Source organism: Tribolium madens, unplaced genomic scaffold (genome assembly GCF_015345945.1).
Source record: "Tribolium madens isolate multiple individuals breed KSU strain unplaced genomic scaffold, Tmad_KSU_1.1 Scaffold_71;HRSCAF=194;Tcas5.2_LG6, whole genome shotgun sequence".
NCBI classification, from domain to species: Eukaryota; Metazoa; Arthropoda; class Insecta; order Coleoptera; family Tenebrionidae; genus Tribolium; species Tribolium madens.
In genome coordinates, this window is record NW_025401041.1 from 8,118,665 (window position 1) to 8,134,305 (window position 15,641).

The following is a 15,641-nucleotide window of genomic DNA, read 5'->3' on the forward strand; positions in this document are numbered from 1 at the left end:
ATTTATTAGTTTATTTCCAAAAAAAAAACTGGTAGTTTACTAAAAAAAATTGACAATTTCTTGACTGACGGACTTTACCCGAGAAAGAAACGAGCCGTGAGGGGGGCCCTGTGGGACACCGATTCTACCATTTTTTTGCTCCACACAAGACTAAATTAATTAAAATTTGTAAAAAAAATTAAGAAATTTTTGGTCAAAATTGGCCCCAAGTGGAACCTTGCGGGACTTCCAATGTTTGACGTCAAATAATGTTAGAAAAAAATCAAAATGCATTAATTCGGTCGTGGTAGGTCATGGTCATGGTTTTTAGTTAAAAATCCCGGAAAAAGTGAAATATTTTAATTAAAATTGGTCTAAAAGTGGTGCCTTGCGGGACTTCCAATGTTTGACGTCAATTAAATAATAAAAAAAAAAAATAGGAAATAAACGGCCCCTGAGGGGATCCCTGCGGAACACCAATTCTGTCACATTTGTTTTACACGAAATTAATTAAAATGCATTAATTTGGTCATGGGTTTTAGTCAAAAATCCCGAAAAAAGTGAAATATTTTGATTAAAATTGTCTTCTCTCTCTCTTGGTTCAAAATGTGAGTTTTTTTTTTATCTAGGTGGCGATTGACGTCACCAAAGCCCCAAAAAAACCACCTCGACGAAAAAATCGACCTTTGAGCTGCTCTCTGCGAGTGATTCGAGTCTAGACAAACCGATCCAGAATTTTTCAAGGTCTCTGATTGGTTTTTTGGTGAAAAAGCGTGGAAAACGGGGAAAATGCGTAGCATTGGCCCCATTGTGGCACCTTGCGGGTCAGCGGAAAGCCCCCAGATTGCACCGTTACGCCTCCTCCAGCCTGGTTTTCCCCACGATTTGTGGTCAATCGCGAGCACAATCTTCGTCTTGATCTCCTTCAACTTTAGAAAAAATATGGTATGCGATGACAAATTGTAGACTTCCACCGGTTTTTCATTGTTCGAAAGGTCACAAAGTGAGATTTTTCAAAGTGGTGGGGCCGGATATGTCCACTTCTAATAACGGAATAAACAAAACGATTTGACGTCAATGGAGTGATTATAGGGAATCTGCACACAATGATCTTGAGAATCTTCCCAAGCAAGCGACGTTTATGACGATTTTTGAGGAAATAATTGAGGCGGAGGAGGATTCATCTACACGAGATTTTATCTACTACCAAATTTGAATTTCAAAACGCGCCTGGCCATGATGGTCAAGGTGTTGCTTCCGTTTTGTTTTTGCGTTACAGTAATTACTTAATTAGTAATTAGCGCGATTTTTGCAGGAATTAAAGGTCGAATTACGTGATTTTTGTCATTTTTTTTGGGTTGAGTCTAGTAAAATTTTTCAAAATTCTGAAATTTTAAATGCGTTTTTCTACGAAACTATAAGACTTAGAGCAAAAATCTGAAAACAATTAAAATTAAAATTAAATTATCTATCTAATGGCCTAAACCGGAAGTTGCTCCGGGTTATGGTTCCATTTGGGAATCAACCTGATTCAAAGTATTTCAACCAGATACTGACTTCAATAAGAGTTTTCTTCAATTTTGCTCGATTTTAATACAGAATTAATTCAAAACAATTGCTTCAATTACAATTTTAGGCTAAAATAAAGCAATTTGGGCTATTTTCAATTAAATTTTGTTCGATTTTAATACAGAATTAATTCGAAATTAATGTATTTTGTAAAAATAATTTCTTCGATGCGAATTTTAGGTTGAAATAAAGCAATTTGTGATATTTTCAAGCGGTTTGGCTTTATTTTAAGCCGGAAATTAACTTAAATCAAAATATTTCAACACACTAATGTTTTGAATAAAAGTTTTCTTCCAAAATAAAACAATTTGAGCTATTTTCAATCCAGTTTTGCTCGATTTTAATACAAAATTAATTCAAAATTAATGTTTTTTTTCATAAAATATTAATAGCTCAAAAACTATGAGTTTTTTTTATAATTTTTTGGTCAAAATTGGATGCTTCTATCTAGCCTTATTTTTAACTTTATTATTTTTATTTAATTTTTTTTTATTGACTATTTTCGGGATTTCACAAACACTCAAAAAATTCGTAATTTTTTAAACTTAACCAAGTAACGTTTTATGCATTTTTTTGAGTCTTTAAGACTCCTATAAATGTAAAAAACGTTATTTGGACCAATTTTTAAGTTGAGTTTTTTTTTATTTTTGAGCGGTCTATTGGCAATAACTCCGGACTTATTGGAGATAACCTGTTATATTTGGTATCGTTGGAAAGAAAATTTAATTTTCTATCATATCCAAAAAAGATTACTGTTCTACGATAAATAGTTATCGAGAAAATTTGTGATAAAGTCAAAAAATCAAAAATTTATATCCGCTTATAACTTCAAAATTATTACGAATTTTAGAGTTTTCTTGACGCTAATCGATTCCCCGGAACATTTTACATAGGTTTACCTCAAAATATTGTTCCATTGAGACAAAGTTTTGCCACAATTTACAAATTAAAAAAAAAGTAAAACAAATTGATGAGTGATAAAGTACTAATAATAATGCAAATACTAATACTAATAATACTAATAATAATAATACTAATAATACTAATTGATGAAAGTACTATGAAAATGTGATGTTTTAACAAAAATAAAATTTTTCGAAATTTTCTTTTATTTTTGTATTCTACAAAAATTTTAATTTTTTATATGCCAACCCACTGTAAAATCATTTTTCTCATAAAAGCTATACTCTAAGGATTACAACTATCTGCTTTTATTTAATTTTTTCAAAAATTTTTTTTTTACATAAATTGCAATTTTGACAAAAAAAATCGCAAAACTCAAAAACAAAACAAAATTTCGTTCTGAAAATACAATCACTTTTTTTTATATTACTTTAATTTATATTAATTATTATTTTTGGAAGCAAATGATTAAAAATAAAACCGCTTGGTTCCATACTTTATATTCACCCTGTATAGTACTAGTTTAAAAAAAAAGTCAAATTAGCCTTATTTTTTTATTATTTTTTTATTACGACTTACGGTAAATTGACCAAAAGCGCATGGCCAACTACGATTCCTGCTCAAAATTGATTTATGTTAACAATCCCGATAAGAGAAAATAGTTCGCGATTTTGGGGGCCAAATCTAGCACCTAGGCTTTCCTCCTTTCACTCCAAAAACCCCCGAAATCCGGAAAAAATGCACACAAACCTTGACATTACCTACCCTCCGGGCCTTCAAAGCAACGAATTACTTCCTGCAACACAACGGTAAATGAACGAATTTTTGCAATCGTTGTTCTAGGCCATCGGAAAATCACTAATTACAGTGTGGAGCAAAAATGAGAGTAGAAATTCGAAGAGACAAGTCTAAGGCCGGCTACTTAATTACGTGCACCTTGCTTGTCCATTGAACTCGGATTTTTCATCGTTCACTGTGTATTAGAGGTCAAATGTCATATTTCCAGATTTTCTGAGGAATTATCCTCAATGTGAGGGCGAGACCTTGACCCCTGACTCATTTTCCTCAAACAATTTTCCGTTCAATTTTTTTTTGCTAATAGTGGCAACCTTGCAGAATCAAAATAACACAACAGAAACAAATAATTACATAAGTTATTGATTATTATTAAATATCCGTTTAATTATAATTTTCTATATAAAAATAAATGAAACGAAGAAAACACTTTTTACAATGTTTATCAATTAATTTTGTTGATTAGGTGTTTTCAAAACGCAACGCAAATTCTAGCAATTACAATTAATTACAGCCCGGGAAAGAGTAACCACGAGTTTTTTAATTTTAATTTCTAATTATTTTTGTTGCAAGGTAATTCTCACAAAATTAAAATAGAATCAAAAATAATTTTAATTTTAGTGGAGCTATTTTTAGGATAATGGCCTGTTACAGTTCATATACTCCAAATAAAAACAAGTTTGACTTGTTAGGCTATAATTTTTAATTAATTTCAATTTGGAAAACACTCGGAAAAACACACATCGGAATTTTCTTTTAATTAATTTCCTAATTATGATAATAAATAATAGTAACCATTATAATGAGTGCTCTAATTACTATAATTAATTATTAATTAATCACAATTAACACGATACGTTTCAATTTTATTCGAAATTTGAATTTTGATTATTTATTTTTTTATGTGACAATAAGTTTTTTTCGATGATAACTAACATAATTGCTAATTATAAAAACACTTTTGCGAATTTTTATTACATATTTATTTAAATTAAGTTATTTTCATAATTGGAAATATGCTCAAACTGTGTTTTGCTTAATTGAGTTTACAATGTTTTTCGTTTTTTTGCGTCTTCAGTGTTAGGTACATTTGTTTTGGCAAGGTTGGTAACGAGGTCAATGACCGCTAAATGTCAAGCGACTATTTTGGACGATTTTTTCTAGTTGGCTCGTTTTTTAATAAAAAAATTAATTAATTAATTTAATTTCTTCTAAAAATAAATTTTCATCCTTTCTTGGAAAAATTGTTTTTTTTTTTAATTTATGATTCACTCTTTTTTTTGACTAAACAACTTAACAAAAATAACTCAAAGACAACGTCAAATTATTATAATAAATTTTGGCTAAATTAATTAAAAATCAGTTTAAAACATACGAAATTAAAAAATATACAGGGTGAATCAAAACCTTTCATGTTTAAATTTCCTTTAGGTTGTGACTTTTTTATACAGAGTGATCAAAAAATGCGTTGTGTTGCCAAACCGTTTTTCGCTCTGTTTGTATGCACTAATTATTGAACAATAAACAATAGTGATAATCTTGGAAAAAAAATTAGTTAAAAATTTATTTATAATTTACATTTTGTTTGAGTAAAAAAAGTAAACAAAAATAACTTAAAGAAAACGTCAAATCATTATAATCAATTTTGGATAAATTAACTAAAATCAGTAAAATTGAAAAATATACACGGTGAGTACATGACAGAATAAAAATATTTAATTTTTGACGACTAAATAAATTGGTTATAATCAAAAGTTTTCATGTTTAAATTATCTTTTGGTTGTTGCTTTTTTATACAGAGTGGTCAAAAAACAATTGTATTGCAAAACCGTTTTTTCGCTATGTGCACTAATTACTGAACAATAAACAATAGTGATAATCTTGGAAAAAAATTGGTTAAAAAGTTATTTAAGATTCACCCTAAAACATAAACAAAAATAACTTAAAATAAATTTTGGGTAAATTATTTCAAAATCAGTTTAAAACATACAAAATTAAAAAATATACACGGTGGGTACATGAGAAAATAAATATTTTTAATTTTTGACGACTAAATAAATAAAAATAATAATAATAATCAAGACATTTCATGTTTATATTTCCTTTTGGTTGTTAGTTTTTTATACAGAGTGGTCAAAAAACGAGTTACATTGCAAAACCGTTTTTTCGCTCTGTTTGTATGCACTAATTACTGAACAATAAACAATAGTGATAATCTTGGAAATAATTTGGTTAAAAATTTATTTATGATTCTCTCTGTATATTTAGTTTGAGTAAAAAAAATAAACAAAAATAACTTAATAAATTTTGGCTATATTAATTAAAAATCAGTTTAAAACATATAAAAATTAAAAAATATACGCAGTGACTACATCACAAAATAAATAATTTAATTTTTACGACTAAATAAATTAATTATAATTAAAACTTTTCATGTTTAAATTTCCTTTTGGTTGTTACTTTTTTTATACAGAGTGGTCAAAAAATGCGTTGTATTGCAAAACCGTTTTTTCGCTCTGTTTGTATGCACTAATTACTGAACAATAAACAATAATGATAATCTTGAAAAAAAAATTGGTTATAAATTTATTTATGATTCACGCTGTAAAAAAACAAACAAAAATAACTTAATAAATTTTGGCTAAATTAATTAAAAATCAGTTTAAAACATACAAAATTAAAAAATATACACGGTGAGTACATGATAAAATAAATATTTTTTAATTTTTGACGACTAAATAAATAAAAATAAATAAAAATAATAATAATAAGTAATAATCAAGACATTTCACGTTCAAATTTCCTTTTGGTTGTTAGTTTCTTATACAGAGTGGTCAAAAATGAGTTGTGTTGCAAAACCGTTTTTCGCTCTGTTTATATCCACTAATTATTGAATAATAAACAATAGTGATAATCTAGGAAAAAAATTGGTTATAAATTTATTTATGATTCACGCTGTATATTTAGTTTGGGTAAAAAAATAAACAAAAATAACTTAATAAATTTTGGCTAAATTAATTTAAAATCAGTTTAAAACATACAAAATTAAAAAATATACACGGTGAGTACATCACAAAATAAATATATTTAATTTTTGACGACTAAATAAATAAAAATAATAATAATAAATAATAATCAAGACATTTCATGTTTAAATTTCCTTTTGGTTGTTAGTTTTTTATACAGAGTGTTCAAAAAATGCGTTGTATTGCAAAACCGTTTTTCGCTCTATTTTTATGCACTTATTACTGAACATAAACAATAGTGATAATATTGGAAAAAAATTGGTTAAAAATTTATTTATCATTCACCCTGTATATTTAGTTTGAGTAAAAAAATAAACAAAAATAACTTAAAATCAATTTTGGGTAAATTATTTTAAAATCAGTTTAAAACATACAAAATTAAAATAAATAAAAATAATAATAATAAATAATAATCAAGACATTTCATGTTTAAATTTTCTTTTGGTTGTTAGTTTTTTATACAGAGTGGTCAAAAATGAGTTGTGTTGCAAAACCGTTTTTCGCTCTGTTTGTATGCACTAATTACGAACAATAAACAATAGTGATAATCTTAGGGACATTTAACATTCGACCTGGGGTCACGACCCCCCAACCCCCCAATTTATTTTTATCCTGGATTTTCATCTTCCCTATCTTCCGATTATTTTTTTAAAATCGGACCGACAAAAGCGGTCCTCGCTTGCAGTGACCTGTCACAAATCCACTCAACCTCTGATAACAAACCAAAAACAAACATCTTGTGAAAGACTTATTCTCTATTTATCATTTTTCGGATGAAATGACCATGACTTAAAAGCCTGTTACCCTGTACCAATTTTTGATTTTCTTGAAAAAAAAATCGAAAAAAATGCGTGATTGTGATAAAAGGCGGAACGTTTAATAATTAATCGGCTTAATTAAGTTGTTACAAATGTCAAAAATGTGATAAGAGGAGTCGCGTTATCACGCGACCCGACTGTACTTTAATCTATTTTGCAGATTTCTGCAGAAACGTGATTTCTATGCTCTCATTGGCTGATTGACGTGAACCGAAATTTGACCTTCAAAAAACTAGTTTATTCGCGAAGTCAAAGATCAGAAATTGTTGCAACACTCTGTATATGCAGAAAACCAAATTGTTACATAATTGTAATTCAAAATTCAATTTACTGCATCGTTGGAGGACATTGACATTTAAATAAAACACAAATTCTTTAAATTTAATTAAAAACCAGTCGACCTTTTTTTGTTTTATTGTTTCCTGGGTTGATTGGTTTTTGACAATAATTGATAAGAAATTAATTTGGAAAACCAATAGTTGGGTTTATCTGTTATAATTACCACCAAAACTTGTTTGTAAAAAATTCCTGAATTACATTTTGTTGGTATTTCCCATAGTTAGAAAAAATTTTTCAAGCCGTCCATAAATTACGAGAAATGTAATTATTCAACGAACATTAAAACTAATTATTTGGAAATTAAGTTGTGTTCCTTTCACTTTTCTAGTTACTCTACTTGCAAGTACCTAAATAAGATATTTAGAATGTGAATGAAATCGAGAATTTTCGAAAAATTTTATGCAAACTAGGGAGCGGCAAAAGGCCGCTTCGATAGATTATTGTTCGGATTATAGTCGTGGTGCCTTCAAAAAGCTTTATAAATCATTACAATTAAAAAAAAAGCAGAAAATAAGAGCTCTTAATCCAAAACAAAAAAATAGATGCAAAAAACAAATTAAAAAATACATAACAAAAACTGAAGAAGTAAAAAAGAATGTGAATACAATAATATTAGTGCCTTTCGAAGAAAAAATGTAGATTATAATGAAAAAAATTAAAAGAACATGTTTTTTTTAAATCGATTAAAAAATAATGTTGAAGATAAACTGACGAAGAAAAAAGGATAAGAACTATATGGAAAAGCAAACAAGTAGATTGTAAAAATAAATGAAAAACTTTGTTAAAAAGATGAGAAAAAGGAAGTAAATTTTGTATAAAATAAATAAACACGAAAATGGGGAAAAAATTTGAAACAAAAGTAAAAAAAGAGAGCTTTTTAAAATAAAAAAATAATAATATAAAATAAATAAACCCATTTTTTGAATACTATTAGAATGTGGCAGAGTGGGTAAGCCAAAATGACAACATTGTTGAAAAAAAAAAAAGAACAAAACAACCAAGAATAAAATAACTCCCATTAAATAGTCGTAGAAAGAGAGGATTGAAAGAAGAAAATAAATGAGTAAAATGAATGAGAAGAAGTAAAAATTATGGAAAAACACAAAAAAATATAAAATTACAATGAGTAAACAAGAAAAATTCATGACATTTGAAAGAAAGAAGCAACAAAGAAGAAAAGCAAAAAAAATTGAAAAAAAAGAAGTATCAAAAACACAAAAATTATAACGATACAAAAACAAAGACAAACATTGCCGAGGGGCCGTTCACTGTACAAATTTTAGGAATTTAATCGGAAATTACTTGGAATTATTGGAATTATCGTTGAATTGTATTAGAATTACTTGTGAATTACTAGAATTTTTCTGAAATTGCTGCAATTTTTTTTGGAATTACTGTTTTTTTTTTGGAATTGATGGAATTCTTTTTGGAATTGCAGGGATTATTGTGAAATTACGGAAATTATGTTGGAACTACAGAAATTAATTTGAAATTATAGCATTTAAACTGAAAAAATGGAACTATTGGATTTTTTTGGAATTACTAGAATTTCGGTGGAATTTTTTTGGAATTGGACAAAAATGACAAATTTAGGAATAAAAAAACGTCGGTGAAGAATAAAATAAAGGAAAAATTAATCAAAAAATGAGAAGAAAAGGTAACATAAAGAAAAACTCAATTATAAAAAATCACCAAAGTTAGTAGAAGATAAAACTAAAAGTTCGTATTTTTGCAAATTCGCAAAAAACAATAGAATGTTATAGAAATTATGTAACTAAAAATTAAATTTAAAATATAGGTCAATTCAAAGTTTTATTACTGTTAAAAGAAGCAAAACTTGTATTTTATGACTAGAAAAACCTTATCTTTGGATTGTCTGGAATTACTAGAATTATATGTAAATTACTGCAATTTTTCTAGAATTGCTGGAATGTTTTATAGAATTACTAGAATTTTTCTTGGAATTACTGGAATTCTTTTTAGAATTACTAAAATACTTTTTGGAATTGATGGAATACTTTTTGGAATTGCTGGAATTCTTTTTGAAATTACAGGAATTATTTTGAAATTACGAGAATTAAATTGGAATTACAGGAATTAAGTGGGAACTACAGGAATTAATTTGGAATTACAGGAATTATAGAAATTAATCTGAAAAAAATGAAATTGTTCGAATTACTGGAAATTTTTTAGAATTATTGTAATTTTAGTGGATTTTTTTTTTGGAATTACTAGAATTTCGGTTGAACATTTTTAGAATTAGAATTAGTTGTACACATTTTTTCAAGTTAACGACCCCTCGGAGATTGCTGAGCATTTAAAAATAGAAAAAAGTCGTTTAAAATAAGACACAAAACAAGAAGTGAAAAAATATTAGAATTTGGAAATAAAAAAAAGAAAAAAAATTGGATAAAAATGAATCAAAAACTGAAGATAAAAACTAACATAAAAAAATTCAATTATAAAAAATTACCAACTTTAGTAGAAGATAAAAGTAGAAGTTTGTATTTTTGCCAATTTGCAAAAAACAATAAAATGTTATAGAAACTTTAAAATTTTAAAAATTAAATTCAAACTTTTATTACTATTAAAAGAAACAAAACTTGTATTTCATGACTAAGAAATCTTTTTTTTTATTTATCCATTATAACGAATTATTTGGAATTATTGAAATTATCTTTGGATTGTTTTGAATTACTGGAATTACTTCGACCTACTGAGATTATATGCGAATTACTGGAATTTTTGTGGAATTGCTTAAATTCTTTTTATAATTACGGAAACTTTTCTTGGAATTACTGGAATTCTTTTTAGAACTACAGTAATTATTATGAAATTACGGAAATTAAGTTGGATTTACAGGAATTAAGTTGGAACTACAGGAATTAATTTGGAATTATAGGAATTAATATAAAAAAAATGTTTTTGAATTATTGAAATGTTTTTGGAATTACTGTAATTTTGGTGAAATTTTTTTGAAATTTCCGTAGATTTTTTTTTGGAATGTTAGTTAGTTGTACACATTTTTCGAGTTAACGGCCTCTCGGACATTACTGAACACAAGAAAAAAACATTTAAAATAAGACAAAAATTAGAAATTGAAAATAAAAAAAATTGATAAAAATGAGGAACTTAAAGATAAAAAACAAAACAAAAAAACTAACATAAAAAGAAAAACTCAGTAATAAAAAATTACCAAATTTAATAGAAAACAATAAAATGTTATAAATAAAATTTTGGTAAAAAACACTATTCAATTCAAAATTTTATTGGTGCTAAAAGAAGCAAAACTTGTATTTCATGCCTAAAAACCCTTCTTTTTATTTATCATTTATCAAGTTTTTTTCTTTCTTTCTCAAATCGCTTCCTCTAATTCTATCTCTCTCAACTCACCCTTCAGCGTCATCAAAACTTCGTACATTTTGGCCGACATGTCTGTGATGCCACTGAAAATCACCCTACACCTGCCTGAACTAAACATCATCACTTTCAGCACGTCCGAAAAACTCCAAATTACAGGCTGAACGATAGACAATTACTGAAATCGCCGTTGACTCTAACCTAATAAAGGGGAAAAACGATAATCAATGGCGGTCATTGCGATAAGTTTTGTTTGTCCAGAACAAAAAAAAATGCGAGACGACTTGATCTGCCGACCCTAATTTGTTGTACCCGATGCTCGCTTGTTTACGTCGGCCGATAACAAGACCTCAAAGCGAACACACTGTAGATGGACGACCTTGGGCCATTTTTGCCCAATTTTCAAAAATTAAGACAAGATTCAACAAGTGGAGGTCATTGTTGATTATTCAAATCCATTTTATTACAAATTTATTTATTTATAAATGCGACGAGCTTGACGTGAAAACGCAATTTAGAAATTATTTCTAGTCGTGTACATTAACTATTGCCAATTCGCATAATTAAGCGATTAAGTTTATTTCAAGATAAGCCGTTTCAAAATGTTTTTTCGTGATTGGGGTATTATTTTTAACATTCGATTAACTATTTAGTTTTATTAATGAAAAAATGCGAGAGATAATGGGAGATAAAGAGACGAAAATAAGTGACTGAGGCATTTCTTATGTAAGTTCCTGGAAATAAATAAATAAATAAACATATGATAAAATAGAAGGAATTATTGTGAATAATTGTGAAAATTCATTAATAAAAAGATCGTTTATTTTATTATTGTTGTACCTATAAAAAATTTTTGAATATTATTACAATGTGACAGAGGTGCAGTTGATTGACAACATTGTTAAAAGAAGAGTAAAGAAAATAATAACATAAATGAATTAAAAAAATGATTAGAAGAAAAATAATAAGTGTAAATGAGTAAACAAGTAACTATAAAAGAAAATAAAACAGGGAGGAATGTAAGAGATAAAAAAGGTTTTGGTTATTTAGAATTATTGGAAAAAAGTGGACATTAAAAAATCAAAAATAATGATAATAACGAAAAAAAGAAGAAAAAACAAAAAAAGTTAAATCAAGGTAAAAAAAGGAAAACAAAGACAATACAAAAAAATAGATGATGGGAAAATGACTCTCAAATAAAAGAAGAAAACAATATAAAAAGCAAAATAATTTATATGAAGAAGAAAGTGTAAATTATAATGAAAAAGAAATCAAAAAAATATGTCTTCTAAAGGAAAACAAGTAGATTAAAACAAGAAATATATTTTTTTTAATTTGGCATCAAAGCTAGCTATGAACGTTTAATTGTGAACAAACTATTAAATTGAAAATTATTAATATGGCATTTGACATTTCGCATTGCTAAAAAAATAATAACAAAACAACAAGAATAATAAAAATAAACGTAAAAAAGGTGATTGAAAGAAAAAAAAATTAGTAAAATAGTAGTATAAGAATGTGTTTAAGAAATAAGAAAAAATGAGGAAAATAACATGATTTGTAATAAATACAAAAAAAATATTACTTTCGAAAAAACGTAGGAACAAAGAAAAACCGTAAAAAACTGAATAAAAAATCACAAATACACAAAGGGATATAAAACCAACATTGCTAGAATTAGCCTAGAATTATGAAAATATAAAAAAATAGAAATAAGGAGAATATGAATAGAACGAAGAGAAAAATAAAAAATAAAAAGCAAATCAAGAACAATCCAAAAAAGACAAAAATTTTGTGTGGAGAAAGACAAGAGAAAATAGATAAAAAAATAAAAATGTAATAACAAGTTACAAACAAATAAGAAAGAAAGAAGTAGAAAGAAGATTTAAAACTCATAAAAAAATAAATTGGAATCGGAGGAACAAAAGAAGCGTAAGGTAAATCGGAAAAAATGATTCTCAAATAAAAGAAAAAAACAAAAAAATTAGAAATATACGATGAATAATAATTTAATACGAAAAAATAATTTAAAGAAAAAACTAGATTGTAAAGGAAAAAACCAAAAAAGCATGTTTTTTTTTTCTAAATTAATTAAAAAATGATGTACGACGAAGGAAAAAAAGGATAGAAACTAAAAGGAAACAAGTAGATTGAAAGAAGAAGACAAAAAATTACGAAAGCTTTTGCTAAAAAAAGAAAGACATTATAAGGAGAGTAAGGAGTAATTTTAGTATGAAATATAATGGGTGTTTTTTTTTAATTTGGTGTCAAAGCTAGCCATGAACGTTTAATTGTGAACAAACCATGAAATTGAAAATTATTAATCTGACATTTGACATTTCGCATTGCTAAAAAAAAAGAACAGACAAAAATAATAAAAATCCACATAAAACAAACGTAAAAAAGATGATTGAAAAAAAAATAAATGAGTAAAATATTTGGATAAGAATGTGTTTAAAAAAGCAGAAAAAATGAGGAAAAACGGAAAAAATTAAAATAAGATGATTTATAATAAGTACAAAAAAATTTATTACTTTTGAAGAAACGTAGAAACAAAAAAAAAAACGCAAAAAACTGAACAAAATAGAAGAATTGAAAATACACAAAGGAATATAAAACCAAAGAAAGACATTCCTAAAATTAGCTTAGAATTATAAAAAGATAAAAAATGGTGAGAATATGAGTAAAACGAAGAGAAAAATAAAAAATAAAAAGCAGAACAAGAACAATATAAAAAAGACAAAAATTGTATGGAGAAAGACAAGAAAAAGTAAATAATAAAGAAAAATAAAAATGTAATAATGAGTTACAAAAAGAGAAAAATCAAATTAATTAAATTAATTAAAAAATGGTGTAGGAGATGAACTGACGAAGGAAAAGAATGATAGAAACCAAAGGGAAACAAATAGATTAAAAAAGAAAAAATGACTAAAGGTTTTGCTAAAAAAAAAGAAGAAAGAAATTATAAGAGATAGTAAATTTAGTATAAAATATAATTTTGGCGTCCAAGTTAGCCATGAACGTTTAATTGTGAACAAACCATTAAAATTATTAATTTGAGATTTGACATCTCGCATTGCTAAAAAAAATAAGAACAAGACAGACAAGAATAATAAAACAAAGAAATAAATGAGTAAGAAGTATAAGAAAGGAAGTATAAGGAAAAACGGGAAGAATTAAAATAAGATGATTTATAAAAAGTACAAAAAAATTTATTACTTTTGAAGAAACGTAGAAACAAGGAAAAACCGTAAAAACCGAACAAAAAAAAAGAATAGTAATAATGAGAATATGAATAGAACGAAGAGAAAAATAAAAAGCAAAACAAGAACAATGCAAAAAAGACAAAAATTATATAGAGAAAGATAAGAAAAAGTTGACAATAAAGAAAAATAAAAATGTAATAATGAGTTACAAAGAAGAGAGAGAAAAGTAAAAAGAAGTAGATTTAAAACTCAGAAAAAAATAGAATCGAAAGCTTGAGTTAGTTAAATCGGAAAAAAAGATTCTCAAAAAAAAGAAAAAACAATATCAAAGCTGACGAAGAAAGTATATAAAACAAGAAATAAGAAAATATGATGAGAAACAAAAATGATGCGACTTTTCCTTTCTTTAAATTTATTACGAAAATCAAGAAAAAAAGTTATTTTTTTTTCAAAAATGGAAACAAAATCTCTTCGCCCACTGGAACCTTGACAATGACAATCCGAAACTGTCTAATCTCGAGCTTATCAAAATCCCTTAGTTCTTCCCCTCAATTCTCAAGCGATTTAAAGCACTTGACCCGGATTTTCTTTTTTCCTTCTATGTGCATTGCCCAATTGGGGCCAAATCTGGTACATATCGTGCACAAAACGCGTACGGATGAACTCCGACCCCAACCTCTCTTATCTCACTCCGAGATAGCCGACAATTTCTAAACAATTACGTGAGTTGTGGCTTGATTTATCGATTTGTTTTCAACAGAAGTAAACACACAGGAGGGCCGATAATAACAGTATTGGACTATTTTTGGATTATTTAAATGCCAACAGGAAGGCTTAAAAAATTGTCATGAAAAACCGGTTCTTCGTAAACAAAACACATATCCATTTTTCTTTGTGATTAATTGACCATCAATTATGGTAATAAGCAAGTGGAAAAATACGATTTTTTTAATAATTGGGCGGAAAAAATCAAGTCACTGTTGCACGGGTGATTCATTCTATCAAAAAATCAATTAATGTGCGATTGTAATTAGCAATTAATTAGACAATACTATAACAATAAATAAATATTTACATTTTTAAGTGCCATAAATTGTAAAATAAATAAATTCATTAGAAGCGAAATGACTTTTCAATCGGTTGCATTTATGACAGTTTATTTATTTCCTGACGTCACCTCATTGCGTCCATAAAATACTATAATGAGATAATTAACAAAAACAATTGCTTTTTATCATTTCCTACGTAGTTTTCTTGCATTAACACTCATTATTTTTCTTCGCGAAAATTTGGATCATGGTCACCAAATTCTCAAATCTCGTCTGCTTTGATTTTTGACCATTGCGACAGAAAATCGCTTTTTAATTAGTCAGTAATTGGAATATTTTATTAAATGCTTGAAGTTCAATGTCTTGGAAACTGAGATTTCTACCGTTTAAAATAATCAAGGACCTGCCATATAATTAGAATAAATTTGAGGAAATTAAAAATAATTATAATCCGCCAATTTATAGGTTCTAAGAATTTTTCTATTTTTACAAAATGAGCAATTTTTCGGACAATTATTTATTGCATTTTTATTTCTTTGTTATTTACATGAATGAAAATTCAGCCCACGAGGCACGACGCCTATGGTTTATTTTTCA

At 26.9% G+C, this 15,641-nt stretch overlaps 1 protein-coding gene across 1 annotated transcript in view; it reads right to left on the minus strand.

Annotated features, from left to right (window-relative positions):
* The window catches only part of LOC123009420 (scavenger receptor class B member 1-like), a 43,360-nt gene extending 32,389 nt beyond the window's left edge, over nt 1-10,971 (minus strand). Inside the window, exon 1 of the mRNA XM_044405719.1 lies at nt 10,823-10,971. Coding sequence (XP_044261654.1) covers nt 10,823-10,913 — 91 coding nt within the window. The 5' untranslated portion in view covers nt 10,914-10,971. The remainder of the gene's footprint in view (nt 1-10,822) is intronic.
* Nucleotides 10,972-15,641: the final 4,670 nt, after the last annotated feature.